Genomic DNA, 18,345 nt, shown 5'->3' on the forward strand with positions numbered 1-18,345 from the left:
CAATAAACCAGAGAAATTTTAAATTAAGAGTTCTCTGCTTTCACTAATTAAACTGTTTTGTTGATACTGCTGAAGACTGATACTAGTCATTATTACCTCATTAATCCACCAGATCTAAATCTCCTAATGCCTTCTGCCACGAGGGTGAAGAACATGAATTAGGCATCTGCCTAGGAGGGTCTGGGCTGTCAGCAGGCACTGGATACATCCGAGCTGGCGGTTTCCCATGTTTGCAATACAGCTTTCAGCCCAGAAAAACAAGAAGCTCATGCCTATCTGGCACGTGGCACAGCCATGCTTCACAACACTTCTGAGACAACGAGCATAAAGGAGGATTTTCCGGGTAAATGAAAAGAAATCACAAAGCAAGGCTGTTCCCACCACAGGGAATGCTGGCGCTGTGCAGTGCATGTATGGAAACCATACCCTCCTCTGCAGCTGAGGGGAGTTTTCACAGGACAGCTTTAACACCGTTTCCTTACTCAAGTGAATTACAAATTGCTCACATCATGCCCCAACTTTGCCCACCAATTCAACTGCCTCATGGTAAAACAGAACATCTTTGGACTCAGATCCCTGCCCACCATTCAAAATAAATTTAATCCAACGATGGCTTTAAGGAAATGAGACAATAAATATGCCCTGTCACTTCATCTTTCATATCATATCAGAGTACGAAATCTGTAGCCTGTAGCCCAAGTAAGTAACAGCAGCACAATCCTACACTTTTAGGTGTCGTGTAAACTACACAGGCTCCACAATAACCGCTATTTCATACGTACAACGTGCAGGCTGTAACTTTTCAAAATTTTCTCAGGTCTAGAGACTAACTGGTTATGAAACTTTGAACATTCAGTCATCACCATTGCTCTTCTATTTAAACATCTTCTGTTTCAACTAAGGCTGAAGAAGTTATGTAGCTTAGAAAGCCCAGCTTTTAAATCCAGGGCAGTCCAATTCCATTTTAGTTTTCAGTCTACATCTGCTCCGAAGCCTGCCGAGGAAAGCAGAGTGACACAAATTTGACGCTGCGAAAGCACGCGCTGCCCCCGCAGCCCCCCGCCCCGGTGGGTGCCGCGCTCCCCAGCCGCCCAGCCCCACCAGCAGGGACACACACACACACACACACACCCCCCGCTTTCTGTGCCGCCGCGTCACAATCTTCCACCGGCAGCACTTCTGTCACCCACTTCAGTGCAACTGGGGACGCCAAGCCTTTGACTTCTTTCTCATGTATCTACGTTAAATTGCCGCAGCGCTGTTTTCCATCAGCAGGGCGGGCAGGGGTCAGGTCCCCCCGCCGGCCGGCGCTGCGATCCCCGGCCCCGGGCTCTGCCCCTCAAACTTCCCCCGCAGCAGTAAGCACCGTCAGTTAATTATTCATCAAGCAAACTGTTTCCTTGTTGTCACTTTGGAACGTGCCGTTTCATTAGAACCTCTTTCCCACAGCGCTAACGAGGATCCCGGCCGGTTCTTTGTTCGGCGCCGCCGTTCCCCGCCCGGGCCCGGCCCCACGCAGGGCCGCCCCCGCTCGGCACCCCCGGCCCCGGTGCAGCCAGCGCTCCGGCACAGGTCCCCCGCAAAAAAACAACGGAAATAAATAATTTCTGGAAAAAACCAATCATGTATTTTTCTAAAATAACCATGTTATAGAGAAGACATCCCCGCGTTTTTCTCTTCCACTACGCTGGCATCTTACCGAACCGAGCTGTTTGCAGTAACTCGGGGCAAAACAAAGTTCGCAATTCAAGAACTTTCTCCAAAACCGAAGCCCGCCCCCCAAGCCCCCAGGCCGAAGCCCAGCGCCCCGTCCCCGTGGTAAGGCGGGAGCCGCCACGGGGTCGGCAGCGCAGCGGCGCGCTCAGGAGGCCGCCGGGCCGCCCGCCCCCCTGGGATGCCGCCGTCGCACAGGGCGTCTAGCCGCACTCCCCGCAGCGCCCGGACACGGCCGCGGCCGCCGCACAGCGGGCGGCCCACCCCGGCCCCGCGGGCTCTGCCTGCCCCGGGCACCCGGGCCGCGCCGGGGGGAGCTCCCGGTCCACGGGCGGCGAGTCCCCCAGGCCGGGCCACCGCTCCACCAGCGCGGGCCCCGCTCTCGGCCCCACCGGGCCGGCCCGAACCCCCCCTGCCTCCACCGCGCCGCCGCCCCCGCCAGGCCGCCACCCGCGGGGCCCGCCGCAGCCGCCGCGCCGGGGGAGGCCGCGCCGGGCCGGGGGCAGCCGCGCCGCGGGCACCTGCCGCCGCCGGCGGCACTCACCTCTGGCATGCCCGCGGGCGGGCGGCGGCCCGGCCCGGGCACGGCGGTGGCGGCCCGGCCCAGTCAGGGGCGCATGCTGTCAGCGCCGCCGGCGCGGCGGGCGGGCGGGAGGCGGCGGCAGCGGCCCGGGCTCCCCGCGCCGGCCCCGGCCCCCGCTTCCGCCGCCGCCCCCGCCCGTCCGGAAGCGCGCCGCGGCCCCGCGGGCAGCCCCGCGCCCCGGCAGGCCCTCGGCGGGGGCCCGGCTCGGCCGCACTCACCTAAGCCCGGCACAGCCTCCGGGATCCGGGCGCAGCGAAGCCAAGGGAGAGGTGAAGAGCGGGGGCGTCGCGAGCTGCTCTCCCCCGGGGACTCGCCTCCCTCATCCTCCCCGCGGCGGCGCGGCCCGGCGCCTCATGAGTCACGGTGCCCGAGCCCCAGCACACGTGCCCGGCCCCGCCGCCGCCTCCGGTTTCGGAGGAAAGGGAAAAAGGAAAAAAAAAAAAAAAAAAAAAAAAAAAGGCAGGCAAAGCAGGGGGAGGGAAGCGAGGGGGAAATGTCACCGGCAACACCGCTCCGCTGGCACCGCCGCCCGGGACGGGCCCGTGTCTCCAGGCCCGTGGGGCGGCGGGGCCGGGCTCCCTCCGGAGCCACCAGAATACCGCGCCCCACCCCCGTCCCGCTTCCCGCCTTTCTGCAGCTTGGCAAACACCGCGGCGCAGAGCGGCCATGGCCCCGGCCAGGCCAGCCCCGAGGCTGGCAGCTGCACTCCCAGGCCCTGTGCCATCTGCCATGCTGCTCTCCACAGGAAGCCTCTCCGGCCAGAGCTGGTGGCCGGCACCCACCACGGCGGCCGGGCGCTGTGCTGAGCCTCCCTGGGCACCACAGAGACCCAGCGTGCCTGCAGGAAAAGGAGCTACAACAGCACAGGTCAGTCTGGCATGGCATCAGTCTGACCTTGCCCGGCCACCCACATCCAGGGCCACGTGCGAAGGCACCCCAACAAAGCAGTCTGGTGCTTGGGGGACAGGAGAGGGATGTATACCTAAACATGGGACCAGAGGCAGGCTGCCAGGTGGGGGGGCGCGGGGGCACACACAGGGTCCGGTCCCACCAGTGTCAGCCCACCAGGATGCAAGAAGTGGGACAGGAGCTCTGGGAATGGTGGTGGGGTCGAAATGATGGAAAGACCTGGAAACAGCCCGCTCATGCCAAGACTGAGGGAAGCACAGCAACCATCTTCCAAGATTTAAGGACACTGCAAAGTGCAGGAAACAATCTCGTGTCTGTGTCAGTGGTGGTGAGGACAAGAAGATAGGCTTAAACTGCAGGGAGAGAGACTCGGCTGGACTCAGAGGGTAAAAAAAGGACTGACAAGGGTACTAAATCAGGGTTAGGCACTCATCTGGAGGAGTGATTCAAGTACGCTCCATTCCGCCAGGGGCAAGGGAATGGATTAAGTGACCTTTTGTCATCCCTTTTCCAGATCTTTCTTCCTCTGACCCTGATGAGGTTTACTCTTTTGATCTATACTTCTCTTTTATAGCATGCAGTCTGCTCCATCCCCAAGGCACGCCATACACCTCTTACATTGTTAATTCTTCTTCCTTTTGCCATTTACCATAAAAGAGTCTTGTGCCTTTGAAAACTTTTTCAGTTCTTTATGTTTTATCATTTTAATAAAACCAGTGGCAGCATTCCCTGACTTCGTCTTTTCATATCAAGGCAGCAGTCATGTATTAGCCAAAATCACACCCAAACCCTGCAAATATTTGCCATCATTCCAGGAGACATATGCTTAGTATTTTTTTCCAAAGTAGTATATCATCTGAAGCAACTGTTTATTGACAAGGATGAGTGCGTTTCGATGCAAATACACACACGTTTTCAAAAAACCTCCATTATTCTCTTTTCCCTTAAACTTTTAATTTCAATTTCTGTTTTCTTCCATAGGCAACAATTCTGAGAACCATTGCCTCATGGTGAGCGCTCCAACAGCTTCTGTCCTTCCCTGGTCCCCATCACTAAATGTAACGGTAGGACAAATAGTCAAGACAAGGAAATACCCCTTTCCCCCTCCATGAGCAGCTCCCACGGGTGCCAGGCCCAGGCCGGTGCCCAGTCACCAGGTATGGGGGCAGCGGGTTGCTGGTTGCCCAGCGTGGCTGCCCACAGCCACTGCTGCCAGCCCCGTGCTCCCACCTCTCTTCAGGAATGGCAGTGGCCACAGGGATCTTCCACTGAGGCTTTAACCACTCTTGGGCTGGGAAAGCATTCTAAAACAGGCATGTCAAATGCTCGCAGCTCCACCTCCATAGAGCTTTCTCCTCGCTTTGGCTGTGAAAATTAAGATCCATCAAATAAAAGAGTGTTCACAAGAGAGAGAGTGTGAATCCTACAGATGAGTCCTGCTGCCAGTGTAATCGACACCATGCCAAAAAGACATCATAACATTTACAAGGAGGCAATTTTTTCTGAAGTTCCGTAGTTGGTACGCATCGGTCCTTTACCAGCAGGGATGGCAGCATGGGGGTATGCACAGTGAGAGAAGGGGTTTAGGGACTGCTGCAAGGAGTGGGGTACCATGCACTTCAGAAGTAAAACACAGAAAGGCTATAGAAGGCTTTTCCATGGGGTTAAGTTTTCAAATTTGGTCCAGTCTCCCTTCTGGTGCCCTAACAGCTCAGGCCAGCGCCCCAGCACCCAGGTCCAAAGGAGCTGGTTTAACACTGCAGTGCACATGCTGCGCAGGGTGCCTGGTGCCCCACACCTCTCTTGCTGCTCACCTCCTTTCGTGTGGAAACACCAGATACTCCAAGCACCTCTGTCCTTTACACCTTATGCTCCTGGGTGACTTTATTCTGAATTCCAATCCCTCTGTTCTTCACTATTTTTGGCATTACTACCACACTACGTTCCCTTGAGCAGCAGCGTGCAGTGGCCGCAGCAATGCTTGGGGTGGGTGCTGTGACAAGCAGCGGTGGTGCAGCCATGCTCTGTTGCCAGAAAATAAACCCACAACCTGCTTCCCCCAAGCAGGCTCCTATTTTCAGATGTGGTTTAATTTCAGCCTCTGTTTCCACAGCCTGGGACTCCCATGCCATGTATGTGAGGCTGATGTTCATCCCCAGACAACACAAATAGTGACTACAGGAAAACTATGAGGCACATCAACGTCAGAGAAGACCAGTATTTACCTCCAATATCGGGAGCACAACTCGCTTGTGTTAAACATCATCAACACAGACACCTTGTTCCAACTTCATTTTTTCTACCCCATGCTCTGGAGGTTATAGATCTGTGAGAACTTTCCGTCTTCTCCCTCTCATGCTTGTCTTTTTCCCCCAAATCTTGTATAATTTGTATTTATGATTCTGAGTATCACTTGTTACCAGTACCCAGCTGTTCTAGAATACATTTATTTTTACCTTACAAACAAAAAAAAAATCAGCACTAAAGTGGCATCTCTACCCCAACTGAATACTACTGTTACTCATTTATAGATACCAAGCTTCTGTTGACTTCTGAAATTTCAAGTGATTGCTCAGAACTACCTCCCCCACATCCTTCAATCTGTAACAGAATAAGCCACATCACTTTGCTGTTTGCTTTGACATTTATTAGGCTTGGAACTAGAAGAAATCTGCCTTTAAATATGCTTTTTTCCCTAATCCATACTTGGGGCTGAACTGAGCAGACTTAGTTTTGTGAAATGAGATGATAATGCACTTCTCAGCTTTAATGAATAATTCCTCACTTTGGGAGACAAATAGTATTACCTGCGCACAAGATTTGAACTCTAGCTGTTTCCTTTGTAAGACTTTTTATTGTATTACACAGCCTGGCATGAGTATAATTAACTTTTCTTTTTGCGTGCTCTGATCGCACCCTGCAACAGACCGCATGGCACTTCTGAACCCACTGTTGGAAACAGGATGCCTCTACTGTTCCCGCCGCAGGGGCTGCTCAGGCCGAGCAGCCTCGGGGAGCGTCCTGGAGGGCCGAGCACCCACGGAAACAAAGGCATGTCACTGGCTGGGAGAGCTTTCCGATATACCTGTTTATCTTTTGGGGCTTTTTAACAGAAACCGTAAAACTTTTTTACAGAGACTGTAAAGATGTAAAAGAAACATTCATTTTTCCCCTCTCAGGAAAAGATGCTGTGAATTTACACTTGTGTTTAAAATTTAATCCAGATCAATAAAAAAATCCACAAATCAATAAAAAATCAATAAAAAAGTATCCCATCATGGTTTTACATTTGCCTGACCTTCATGACTTTACCTGTCATTATATAAAGCAGCAGTGGTATAGATGTACTGCTCAGATAACTTCAGCATTGGTTGCACAGAGACCTTGGTAGTCTCTGGGAAGGAATATTGTAATGGATCATTTGTTGCTTTTCCTGTTTCTGTTCCATCACAAAGAAATACACGAGGCTGTTTCCTCTCTGTACGTTTACATCAGTATGCTGCGCATGTTCAAAGCGGTTGGTTCGGTCACAAAGTTTTCTGTACAAATTCCTCACTGCCCAGATTTCTCTTAAATAACTTCAGTAGGCCACCATCTGCACAAATGATCTTTTCCATGCACAGAGCTACCTTGAAAAAAAAATTAAAACAAAACCCTGCTGTCTAAACTGTGCCTCCTTGTCTGGCCTCACCAGCGGCAGAGCGGGCACATGGGCACCAAGATGCTCACAGCGGGAATAGCAGCTCCTTCCCCAGCCCCTCCACCCCCAGTTTAAAGGGCCTGGCTCCACAGCCCTTTCTTGGTTGCACTGGTAATTGGGTTCATTTAGTTTCACTTCCCCATCAAGTCCATTTCCATGTGGCAGCACACAGTGACCTGCCTGCTGGGTTTGGTACTTGGGGGCGGCAGCCCTGCCCTGGCCAGGCACTTCTGGTGCTGGCTTCCACGAGGAGCCCTGCTCCAACGCCTCCCGCCCCCCTCTCTGACACAGCCCGGCTCCGCTTTGCCTTATCATCACGTTTGCACCCTGTTCATCTGTGAGGTCGTTTCTCGCTACATCCTGTGAAGCAGACGTGTTCTTTCACACAGGTTTATAAAGGTTACAGGCGGCAGAACCTCAGAGTGCAGAAGCCAAGCACAAGCTCTGCAGTAACAAGATGTCCAGGCAGGACAGGGTAAAGAGGAAACCGGGCTGAAATCTCAGATCCAGGGGTCTCCCAGATTATCATCCAATAATGATAACCACTACCATCAGGATACAAGACGATGGACTAATCTTACAGCAGAGAAAGAGAACAAAATAGGTCATCATACACTTATCTTCTTATGTCATTCAAACAAAAAGAGCTAAATTAGGAGACAAGGGAAGAGGGAAACATGTTGTGTACAGAGAAAATATTCTGAGTAATATTTTATGTTTTAGAGTCACTATGTGCTCCACTATGCGGAGCAGAAAAGAGGAACCTTCCTGGCTGAGCAAATGCAGCCCTGGCTCAAATGAAGGAAGAGCCTGACTTCCAGAATTCTGCAACGGCTGCCTGCCCTTCCCTCTGCAGCGCGGCCTGGAGGGGCGCAGGGCCAGCAACGGGCCCAGGCCAGCCAAAACCCTGCAAGCACGGCAGAGGGACACCAGTGTGTCCCGCGTGCCCCAGGTGAGGGCTGCTGTCGGCATCCTCTTCACAGCTACACCTCAAGGAGAATAAAAGCACATCCCACTTCAGTCCCTGCTTCAAAATGGCCTGAAGGGAAAGGTTTACAGGGAAGACCCTGAGTCGTGCTGTAACAGGCATGGCATTAGGGACATAAAGTGAAAATATGTTTAGATTTTCTCTTTGTCGTTACAAATGCAATAAATACTCTGAAAGATGACTTCAGCCTGCAGAATTAGGAAGCTGGTATTATGGATGCCTTATAGATCATTCCTAGCCCTTCCTTAGAGGTCGGTTTCTGAAGACATTCAGTATGGCAGGACAAGGTGACCCATGACACACAAACCACGGCTGCTTTAAGCAGCGACTCAGCAACCATCTTTCAATTGTTACTCCATAAAAGCAGCCACCCTGGCAGCCCGCTGCCCACCCACGAAGCTGCGGGGGCCCTATAGAGGCTTGGTGCCTATAGGCGGGCAGGCACAGATGACTGGAGGTGCGCAAACAGGGGCGCACGCAGCCAGCCGGGTCCAACGCCTCCAGCTCGGCTTGCACCAGCACTTTACTTCACACCCCAACTCCCTCCTGAGTAAGGCTGTAAATCAAATGGAGATCTTGTAAATCAAACAGCAACATCAACAAGAAAAAAAAGTAGGGTAAGAACCTAACTGAATTCAGAACTAGCCCAAAACATCCCTGGGCTGCAGGCAGCGGTGTGACCAGTGCTGGGCGGGCGCAGCCTGGATGCATTGGCAGCACTGCCAGGGTCGGTGCACCAGCAGCTGCTGCACTCCCCACGGCACCCCAGGCACGGGGAGGTTTGTCCAGCAGCACAGGCACTCCCAGCTGCTCACCCAGAAGCAAAGCTGCTCTCAAGATTTACAGTAACATAGCACTTAACGGATAACTGCATGAAGAGCTCCACAGTCTCCTTTGCCATCTGACCCCCATCCGCACAGTGACCACGGCAGCAGCGGCTGCTCTTCGCTGCAGAGCAACTGCAGAGCTCCTGCCGCGGGGAGCGCGAGGTGCTGCTGTACCTGTCTGTTAAACAGGCAAATGCCAATCTCATTGCAAATCCATCTAGCTGCAAATGTCTTGTGCCTTCATTTTATCATACCAAATAGCTGTGATATGATAGTCACAAAATAAACCTTGTACTCTATTTTTCCTTTTTTTACCCCTAGCCTTCATTAAAGGCAGATATGCAGGTTACTTCAAACACAGACTAAACACCATTGCCATCCTGGAGAAACTATTTGCTTCCTTATGCCCCTAATTTGTTCAGCACTCACAAAACTCAAGTTCCCCAAAATGTACATTTCAGCCTTGCCCATAAAGCAAGCAATGGTTACATCTCCGCTAGCACAGGGCAGCTTCTGAAGCAACGAACTTCCGCTTCTGCTTCTCCGCGGCACGGAGGCCATCGCTTCCGTGCTGCCCTGCTAAAACATTTTTATTTTCCCCCCACCCCGGTTTAACAATATTACCTGCATGCACATTTTAGTAAAGATAATGCGCACATTTCAGACTTTGGCCTCCCTTTGTATTGTCCTTTTATTTTAAAGCCTCCTGCAGCTACTAAGTGGTAATATTTTTGTTAAAAGTAATAAAATACTTAAAATCTCTACTAGTCTGCAAGCATATAAACAAGTAAAATTCACGCTGCTAATTTCATGGCAAATATTTACTGTATACGCTATGCCTTTTCTGCTTTCTGCAAAGATGGTGTCTTTACTGCCCTTCAGCTGGTGCTGGACCCCAGCCAGCAGCACCAGGGTCCACCCGCACCCCAGCTTCCCTGGGGAGCAGCATGGGTGCCCGGCCCGGGTGGAGCCTGCCTGCAACCCAGCACCCCATCTAATCATGGAAACTGGTGGGACACGAGCCTGCAGCAGCAGATTTCACAGCAGGAAACCACAGGCTCGCTCTCAGGCGATTAATGTCATTTTAATTCCTGGTAGACTTTACCGTCAACTCCCGGGGAGCAATGCTGCGAGGATAGGCACCAACCCACCTCGCCCAGGGCTGGCGGGGACCCCCGCGCCAGGGGAGCCATGCTCGGCCCACGGCACAGCCTGCATGGCGGCACAGCCATGGCGCCGGTGCCACCACCCCACCAGCTGCGCGGCCAGCCGTTCAGCCAGCCCACGGGGCTCTGGCAACACCTGAAAAATCTTCCTCTCAACTTGTCCAGCGGAGTAAGGACCGCAGGAGATTAACTGCCAAAGCAACAGTAAAACCAGAGGAAGGGAAACAGATGCCCGCGCCAGGTTTGGGCCATGTGCTGCTGGCACTGGCTCAGAGGGGTCCCGCTGCACCCCAGCGAGCACCATGGGGGCTGTGCTTTGAAATCCCATTACTACTTTAAATACTCTTCAGAACTGCAGAGTTTTGTTAAATTTTACATAACAAAATCTTACATTTAGTTTCTTTAACGCATTATTTAAACCTTCCCTAACTTCTCTTAGGATAGCAAGACCCATGTACCACAGTAGATGCAACGGAATCCAGACAGAATAAAACAATTTAGCTTCCTGAGCAACTTACCATAACCTACTAAACAACTGTACCCTATTCTGCTGCCGATTTGCATGGCCGGCAGGGGCCACAAAGTGGGGTAAAAAGCTTAATTCTTACCTGGGGCCTCCCGCGCGGGCACGATGGAGCGTGCTGCAGGCTGTGGCAGTGCAGCCACCGCCTCCGGCGTCGCAGGGCGAATTACAACATGCTTTCCTTGCAACCGCGGGACGGTGGCCTAGCAAGGGGGGAAACAGCGAAAGGCCAGAAGAAGTACGTGTTCCAATGCCTATAGGTCTAAGGATGTGAAATTAGCTATTCACAGTAGCATACGGTAGTAACCATGGCAACGGGCTGTGGTTTTGCATGTATATTTTCTTAAAGAAGCAAAAATTACTTTCAGCTATTAAAAAAAGAGATGCAAGGGGAAGTGCTTTTGCATTGCAGCCGCATCTCAAGTTGCAGCGTGGCTCGCCGCCGGGGAAGCTCACGTCCCAGCACAAATGCGCACTTTGAAATGCACCAGTTGCAGACGTCTCCGCTGCGACCCGTTAATCTGCCCATGAGCATCTGGCGGGGGGGACGGGCTCAGGCTGCCCGGGGCAGAACCATCGCCCTCAGTCCCTGGGACCTGAGCGATGGCTGGGGCGGTGCCCGGGGGCTCCCTTCCTGCTGTGAGCTGCAGATAACAGCTGCCCGGCTGGCACGCTGCTGGCCTTGCCGAGCAGAGACATTTAGACCCGTTTCTGTCACTCCTGCCACAGACCCTGCCATCTCCAGGCTTCCTGCGCCAGCAACAGCCCTTCCACCAAGCCCTGCAGAGCCAGAGCCTGCTGCACGCTGCAGCGCTTGCTAGCAAGGCCCCTTGCTCAGCCCAGGGAGGGAAATGCCATCACCCCTGGCTTCAGTGCCAGCCCTGCATGACACTGCAGAGTGGCTCCCAGCCCCGGGCGCAGCACCTCGGCAGGGGCCAGCTGCCCATGGGGGGCATTGCGCAGGGTGCAGGGGCTATTGCCCAGGGCATGGGGGGCATGTGGGTGGCAGCTGGCAAGCAGCAGCCCAGGCATGGCTGCACAGGAGTGCTGCCCGCCTTCCTCTCCGCTTGCCAAAGCTGCTTTCCGCAGGCAGAGCGAGAGGGCTGGGTGCCTGCAGGCTGCGGCGCACAGGACCCAAGCCTGCAAAGCAGCCTCCTTCTCAGCAGCTGCCTCCCTTAACTGCTCCTGCTTCCAGGGCATGCTGGAGGTGCAGCCTGCAGCTAGAAGTACCCCAGAAACCACTGCAAAGGGATGCTGCAGTCAACGGCAGCAGTAGTTACGGGCAGGATCTCGTTTCTTTCCACTCCTTTACTAGTGTCTACTGTCATGATGCTGTCAGAAAGCTGGTGTCAAGGCACGGAAGTCCACCATCTCACCCTACAGGATGCTGTATGAGTGAACTGAACAGCTTTACAAGAGCCGCGCAGCACATCTCATGGCACACCACAGCAACCCCAGGCCTGGTGTGCTGGCCGAGCAGTGCCCAGCACTGGCAGCAAAGGTGGCTGCACCGGGGACAGGGGCAGGAGCAGTCTTCATCTGCACGGTTTCCTCACTGAGGCTGCTGCAAGACCTGCCCTTCAGTGCAAGGGGTTTTCTCCAGACCTGATCACGTACACTGGCATCCCTGCCACCTGAGGTGGGGTGGGCAGGCAGAAGCCGGCAGGGACAGGCAGGACCGGTGCTGGGCAATGGCCTCTCCTGGCAGCAGTGGGGGCAGCAGCACAGCCCTGCCTGCCGGGAAAAGAGAAGTCACAGCAGCAGCAGGGCTCCCTTCTGCAACCGCTGTCAAACTTCTGCCCTGTGGGCTGGTTGGAGGGAAGGCTGCCTGCAGCAGGAGCAGCCCCCAAGGTCCCCCTCCTCTGAAGGGTTTTCAGCTCTCACAAGGATCGGGGTGTTGCACACAGCACCTCTCCAGGATCTGTCGCAGGGAAAGAACAGACATAAGCAGAGCACTTAGCACAACACGTTTACTGTAATATGCTTACACTTGCTTTGCAGGCAGAGGGACTTAACTGCTAATTCCTACAGGAATTACCAAAAGCTGTTTTTCAGGGAGCAGGATGCTTCAGGTTTGATACTTGGGCACTTTATATAACACCACATTTCACCTTTACACCTGAAAATTAGGAAGTGATTTACAAACCTGGCTTTTTCCATGTTAAAAGCCCAAACAACAACTATGAATGAAACATACCTGCACATGGACAACCCTAGGAAATGTTTTTTAATAACTCACAGAGACGGGCTTTGCCAGGCAGCTGTGGTTCAACGGTGCGACATCCTCCCGTGCTGCACCCAGCCACTGTCGACCTTCCTCCCGGCCGGCCGGCACGTGGCAGGGCAGGACACCGACACCCTCTCTCCTGCTGGCAAACTCCCTGTATGGATGCTGTTAAATTGCATCAGGATTGTTTAAACTGAGGCACACAACCGAATGAGATGAGATGCTGCTACCCTGCCCACATGGAAATCCTTAACCCACAGCAGGTGTGGTGGGGAACATGTTTAATCTTTAAGTGTTAATTGCTCCTTAGTAGATAGTACATTAAAATGCATTAACTGTTTAAGAGAATTTGTACTACGGACATCTGCTAAGCAGTGAATTTTCAAATAATGTATTTATACAGCTACTGCTTCTTGGGGGAGGGGGGGGATGATGAAGACTAAGCCCACAAACTTCATGTATGTTTCATTTACAATGAAAAAGGTTAAGGAAATTTACATTGCATAGTTTATATTTTCTTTTTGAAAATTATTGACATAAAATAGGCAAGCCACTGAGCACAGCTGGAGGAACAGGGCTGACAGGGGCAGGCAGAGGGAGAAGGCACTAAGGAGGCAGGGGAGAAACGCCAGCTGTCCCGCACACAGTTTGGTGCCAACACTACAAGGCAGAATGTGCAGTACAGTACATATATTTACAGCAAAGTGCTCCTCACAAGATATGTCACAAAAACATTATCGCTTGGTAACTATTCTTGAGCCTCCAGACACAGGTAAGCAATCAAGAGAGTTGAAAACGGCCTGGTATGCCTGAATGATTTTGTGCAAATTTTCAGTACGGTAAGGCTTTTTAATCAGAGCTCTATCCCATTTAAAATCTTGGTTTTCTTCTCTCTTCAAAAGCATCACAGTTACCCCAAAATGTACCAGGACCGAATAGCATAACAGCAAATTCTGTTATCACACATCCTGCAAGACACAGGGTAAGAACTTTGGTTTCATCAGTTTTAAGAGTAAAGCCTTTTCCTTCTGGGGTTTGCATCATTAGTTTCATCAACTGACATCATTAATGTAGCAAACAGTAGGAAAACTGGAGTTACCTTCACCAGCAAAAAATGTTTCTTCCACTAACCAGCAGTCTTTCCCAAATGGAGCGTTTGAACGTAAAGCCAGATCCAGGACTTGCAAAGTTCCAAACCTTGAGTCGTGATCTCAATTTCTAATAAATAACAAAATACACATAAATTGCAGAATGTAAATTATAAGCTGATCTGATTTTACTAAGGTTTTGGAACAGTCTTCTAAGAAATACCTATTCCTGGGGTTGTATTTGGTGCATTTTTTGCAAGGACTTGGATACCATGCATGAAGAATCTATTTTTCCCATCCAGATTTTTTTCAGGCAAAGCACAGGCACGCTGGTCATTTTTCTGGGCTTTTCAGAGGTTCAGCAGCCTGCTCAGAGTAACATCTCTGACAAGGGTGAAAGGTACTCAGAAATTTCAGCCACAGAGATATGACAGATAAAATTTCCCACGGGTGCCAGCCACCGGTGTAGGAGCCCAACACGCCCTCAAGGTCTCCATCCGAACGGCAGCATCCCCAGTGAGGGGTCCTGTTCTGGTCTGAAAAATCACAGATAAAACAACAAAGATTTTCTCACTTGTCGTGAAGCTCTTGCCCTGCTGGGCACAGCACATTAGCAAACATCACCCCGCCTTGGCTCTTCAGGCAATTAATTTTAGTGTGTTATTAATACATGGGCTTATAGAGTGTTTAGAGCAGGGCCAGTACATGTTCCCTGCAGTGTCAGATACGCAGCTGGGGAAGTCTTCATGCTGTGATTAATGAGTAAAACTGTTCATTAATTACTGATAAAAGATGAACTCATTGGCACACTTTTGCTCAGACTGTCATTTGCTTTGCTGTGTTTCTTCTGCATGGAGCTGAAGTGTCTCCAACACCAGACTGCTTGGGAGATATATAGTGGCAGGTCAGATGACAACGCTTTCTGTCTAGCTCTTTTCCTTCTTTATTATTATTAAAAAGTCGTTCAAAGCCTGAGCTCTCTCTCAGGCCTTATTCCACAGATATTAAAAAAATGAGCTCCTTTGGAAGGGCTTTCTTCTCTCTCTCGAAGGTTTCCTGCAGCAGTGCTCCCCGAGAGGATAGCCGGACCTGAGCATGGCGCGGCTGTCTGCCTCCCACACCTGCTGGGCCATCGGCACTGCCTGGCAGCTTGCCGGTGTGTTCGGCGCCTTCCCTGGCTAAAGCGGCAGCGCCGCGAGGGACTCATTGCTGGGGAGATGCCGGTATCACACACACGGGAACGCCACACCAGAGTGTGGAACAGGACGTGAAAGCAGAAGAGCTAAGCAGAATACTTTCTTTCCCTACAAATGCCATTAGCGATTGCTAACGCCATGAAGGAAGGGTCTCCAGAGCATGCCACCAACGTGTCTGCTGCCAGGGCTGTGCCGGGGCCCCGTGTGCCGTCCCCTCATGTTCCATCCCCAGGGCAGATGCCCACCCCAGGGCTGGTGCCAGGTGCCAGCAGCAAGGCCACCATGTCACCGACTGGCACGGATTTGCCATGATTTAGGCTCTTGGTTTGAAAATGTAAACGTGCTGAGATGTTTGATTCACAATTCACGCGACAAAGCCCTGGAGAGGCCATGGCACAGCATGGCAGCCACTTGAAGAGCCTCAGAGGAGCATGTGGCACTGCAGCCTGTGCGAGACTGGGGAAGGGACCAGGGAGACGCTCCCCGGGTGGGCTCCAGCACTGTCCCCCCAGCAGCAGCCCTGGTGGGGAAGTGCTTCAACCCCAAGGGCCGTGCAGAGCCATAAGATGACACCATCATTACAGGGCTTAGCATGTGTTATAGTTTTTGGGGGGTTCATAGAATCACAGACTGGTTTGTGTTTGCAGGGCCCTTAAAGCCCACCTAGCTCCAGCTCCCTGCCCCGGGCAGGGCCACCTCCCCCCAGCCCAGGTTGCCCGGAGCCCCGTCCAGCCTGGCCTTGAGCACTGCCAGACTTCTGGTATCATTTGTTCTTACGGATCATTATTGCATTTTTAATTCTATTTGGGATGCCGCTTCAAAAGAGATTCTGGGCACTGGGAAGGTGGGCAAACATGACCAGAAGACTTACTGAGTAGCTGGGAGACCAGCAGGTCTCAGGTCAAAGCCTAAAGAAAAGCCTTACTGAGGAGGAGCAGCTCTGCTGAGACCCTCGGCCAGGCAGCGGGTGCAGGGGGAGCAGGCTGCTGCCCTCCAGCCCGACACCGTCCCCCCACCACCCTCTGTGGAGGCAAAGGCTCTTAGAAATGTCCACTTCAACAGCTGTTCTAGAAACTACAAAAATTAGGGCAAAACCAGGGTGTACAATTGCTCATGGTTTGTAAACAGTTCTACATTACTTCATTTTTTTTTTGAGTCAATAACATGATTTCATAATTACACAAATTATAGTGGCTGCAGAATAGATGAAAAATTCATAAAGCAATTTGTTCTTCCAGATGCACATATCCTTCATAATGCTGAAAGGCTCCAAGTTTATAATCAGTTGGGTTTTTTAACAGAGAATTTCTGCTTTTTTGGGGGGGAAATACCTCTCATTAATACTTGTTCTCTGTTAAAAATATTATATTTGAGCAAGAAGCAGAAATGTAAGAAATGCCACCCATGTATGTCATAGCATTCGTGTTTTACAAAGGAGCTAACGGGCACATACGCTCACGTATCACTCATACACAGTATTTCCCAGGCAGGACATTTACTATTCAACAGAGCAGGATCTGAAAGAGAATAACATAGCCAAGAAGTAACAAGAGCTAAAATAAAATAATTCTCCAGGGAAACTGTGTACTAAACTCAGCAGGGATGCAGCCAGTTCCTGAGAGCTCCAGGTAGCTCTGTACAAGAGTCCCACTGACACAGGAGAAAAAAAAAGTCTTCCTAAACCCCATCAAAAATCATTACGAATGCCAGCAGGGTAAAGCCCCTTTGCGCAGCATGCACTGCCTGGCATCCCCCTGTAGCTGCTTCGTTCCCAGGGCTCAGTCACACTAGCCACTGCTGCCACAAACCTCATTTATAAGCCTCCCAACTTCAGTGAAAGCTCTGCAAATTTCTTGGCTCAAAGGAGCCAGGCAGTCACGCAGACCTTTGTGCTATATATAACCCCCTAAAAATGTCAGTGCTCTCCTATGAGGGGATTTATAAACTGGCTCACATCTCCCCAAGCCAGTTTGCTCTTTGATAAACAGACTGGACATCTGCTATCCTGCTCCAGTGACAGCACACGTGGGGCTGAGCAGGAAGAAAATACCTGAACTTCTCTGCCTTTTCAATATTCTGTTATATGGCCCCACTGGCATACATCTTGCCAGGCAGCATTTCTGTCACTGGTATCATCCATAGTTAAAAATACCAGGATTGAACCGTACAATAATGTTTATACACTATGCGATCCCGACCCCGCAATACGAGCTGCATTTGTGCTGACATCCTTTGAAAACAAACTTAATTCCAGTTTTGTTCACATTAATAGTTGTTAACTGCAGCAGGCTAATTGGCATTTCCATTTCTTCCTTTCTGACATCACAGTGCCAGCAGAGAAGGGCTATGACACGCAAAAACTTTTTTTTGAATTAATATTTCCATTGCCCTGGAGACCCCTTCCATTTTCCAACACTTGTGTCTGTGCTTTTGATGAGATGGTAAAGCCTTAATAAAGCTTTTGCCAAAGGGAACAAACTTTACATTACACCTGGAAACCACAGAATGCCCAAGTTAGTTTACTTACAGATTCACAGAACGGTTTGTGTCGGCAGGGCCCTTAAAGCCCACCTAGCTCCAGCCCCCTGCCCCGGGCAGGGCCACCTCCCCCCAGCCCAGGTTGCCCAGAGCCCCGTCCAGCCTGGCCTTGAGCCCTGCCAGGGACGGGGCACCCACAGCTGCTCTGGGCAGCCTGGGCCAGCGCCTCCCACCCCCACAGCACAGAATTTCTTCCTAAGATCTCATCCAAAGGTCCCCTCTTTCAGCTGAAAGCCATTCCCCTTGTCCTGTCACTGCACACCCTTGTAAAAAGCCCCTCCCCAGCTTCCAGGTGATCCCTGACACCATGCTGTGTACAAAAGCTGTGCAATTAAATCTGGTTTTTTCATCTGTGGGATAGAAATGATGATGACTGGCAAAGAAAAAAAAAAAAGCAGCTAATGTTAAACTGAAGCTACATGTTCAAATGATGATCTAGTAACATATAAAACTGAAGGGTGGCAGTGGGGGAGAATCCATTTGGAACGTCCTGAATTCTACTTTTTCTTCCCCCACTGAAAAATAATAATCCAGGCCACTTCCATCAGAACAGACAGAACTGATCCTATGCTGCTTTTTTCTTTTTCTGTGTTGAAGGGTTTTCTGTTCCAAACATATCAGTAGCTTTAATACTTTCTTACTCAAGCTGTAGTTTGTCTGGCCAGATGTCTGACTCTGTTCTTCTCATTATTTTTCTGAATTTTGATCAGGTCTTTGACTCTATTTTGAAAAGTAATGATTTTAAAAGTTTTCAGGAGCAGGAGCTTTTTGTTTGAAAAGAATGAGGACACTTTGATTAATTTGTAAGGGCTTATCTGAATTGGAGGAAATGTGGGAAACAGATGGACAATCTCTTCTCTCCCTAGTTCGGAGATAAAATACCCTCT

The 18,345-nt window shown here is 51.3% G+C and overlaps 2 protein-coding genes and 1 long non-coding RNA gene across 21 annotated transcripts in view; 1 reads left to right on the forward strand and 2 right to left on the reverse strand.

The window, feature by feature from the left end:
* The window catches only part of MBNL1 (muscleblind like splicing regulator 1), a 111,573-nt gene extending 99,339 nt beyond the window's left edge, over nucleotides 1–12,234 (reverse strand). For 7 of the 19 annotated variants that reach the window (XM_055817058.1, XM_055817062.1, XM_055817072.1 and 4 more), the window contains exon 1: nucleotides 10,495–12,227. Coding sequence is in view for 1 of the 19 variants with exons in the window: in XM_055817066.1 (XP_055673041.1) it covers nucleotides 2,258–2,266 (9 nt within the window). In the remaining 18 variants the exon portion in view is untranslated. Of the gene's footprint in view, nucleotides 1–2,257; nucleotides 2,408–2,514; nucleotides 2,658–10,494 lie in introns of those variants that run through there. The other 12 variants (XM_055817055.1, XM_055817071.1, XM_055817068.1 and 9 more) reach the window with 9 other exon arrangements.
* The window catches only part of LOC101924933 (arylacetamide deacetylase), a 74,434-nt gene that overhangs the window by 7,256 nt on the left and 48,833 nt on the right, over nucleotides 1–18,345 (reverse strand). The window lies entirely within an intron of this gene.
* Nucleotides 3,051–6,858, forward strand: LOC106112265 (uncharacterized). The gene is made up of 2 exons (XR_003552967.2): nucleotides 3,051–3,163; nucleotides 5,319–6,858. It is a non-coding gene; the product is annotated as an uncharacterized LOC106112265 (long non-coding RNA).

Source organism: Falco peregrinus, chromosome 12, assembly GCF_023634155.1.
Source record: "Falco peregrinus isolate bFalPer1 chromosome 12, bFalPer1.pri, whole genome shotgun sequence".
Lineage (NCBI taxonomy): Eukaryota > Metazoa > Chordata > Aves > Falconiformes > Falconidae > Falco > Falco peregrinus.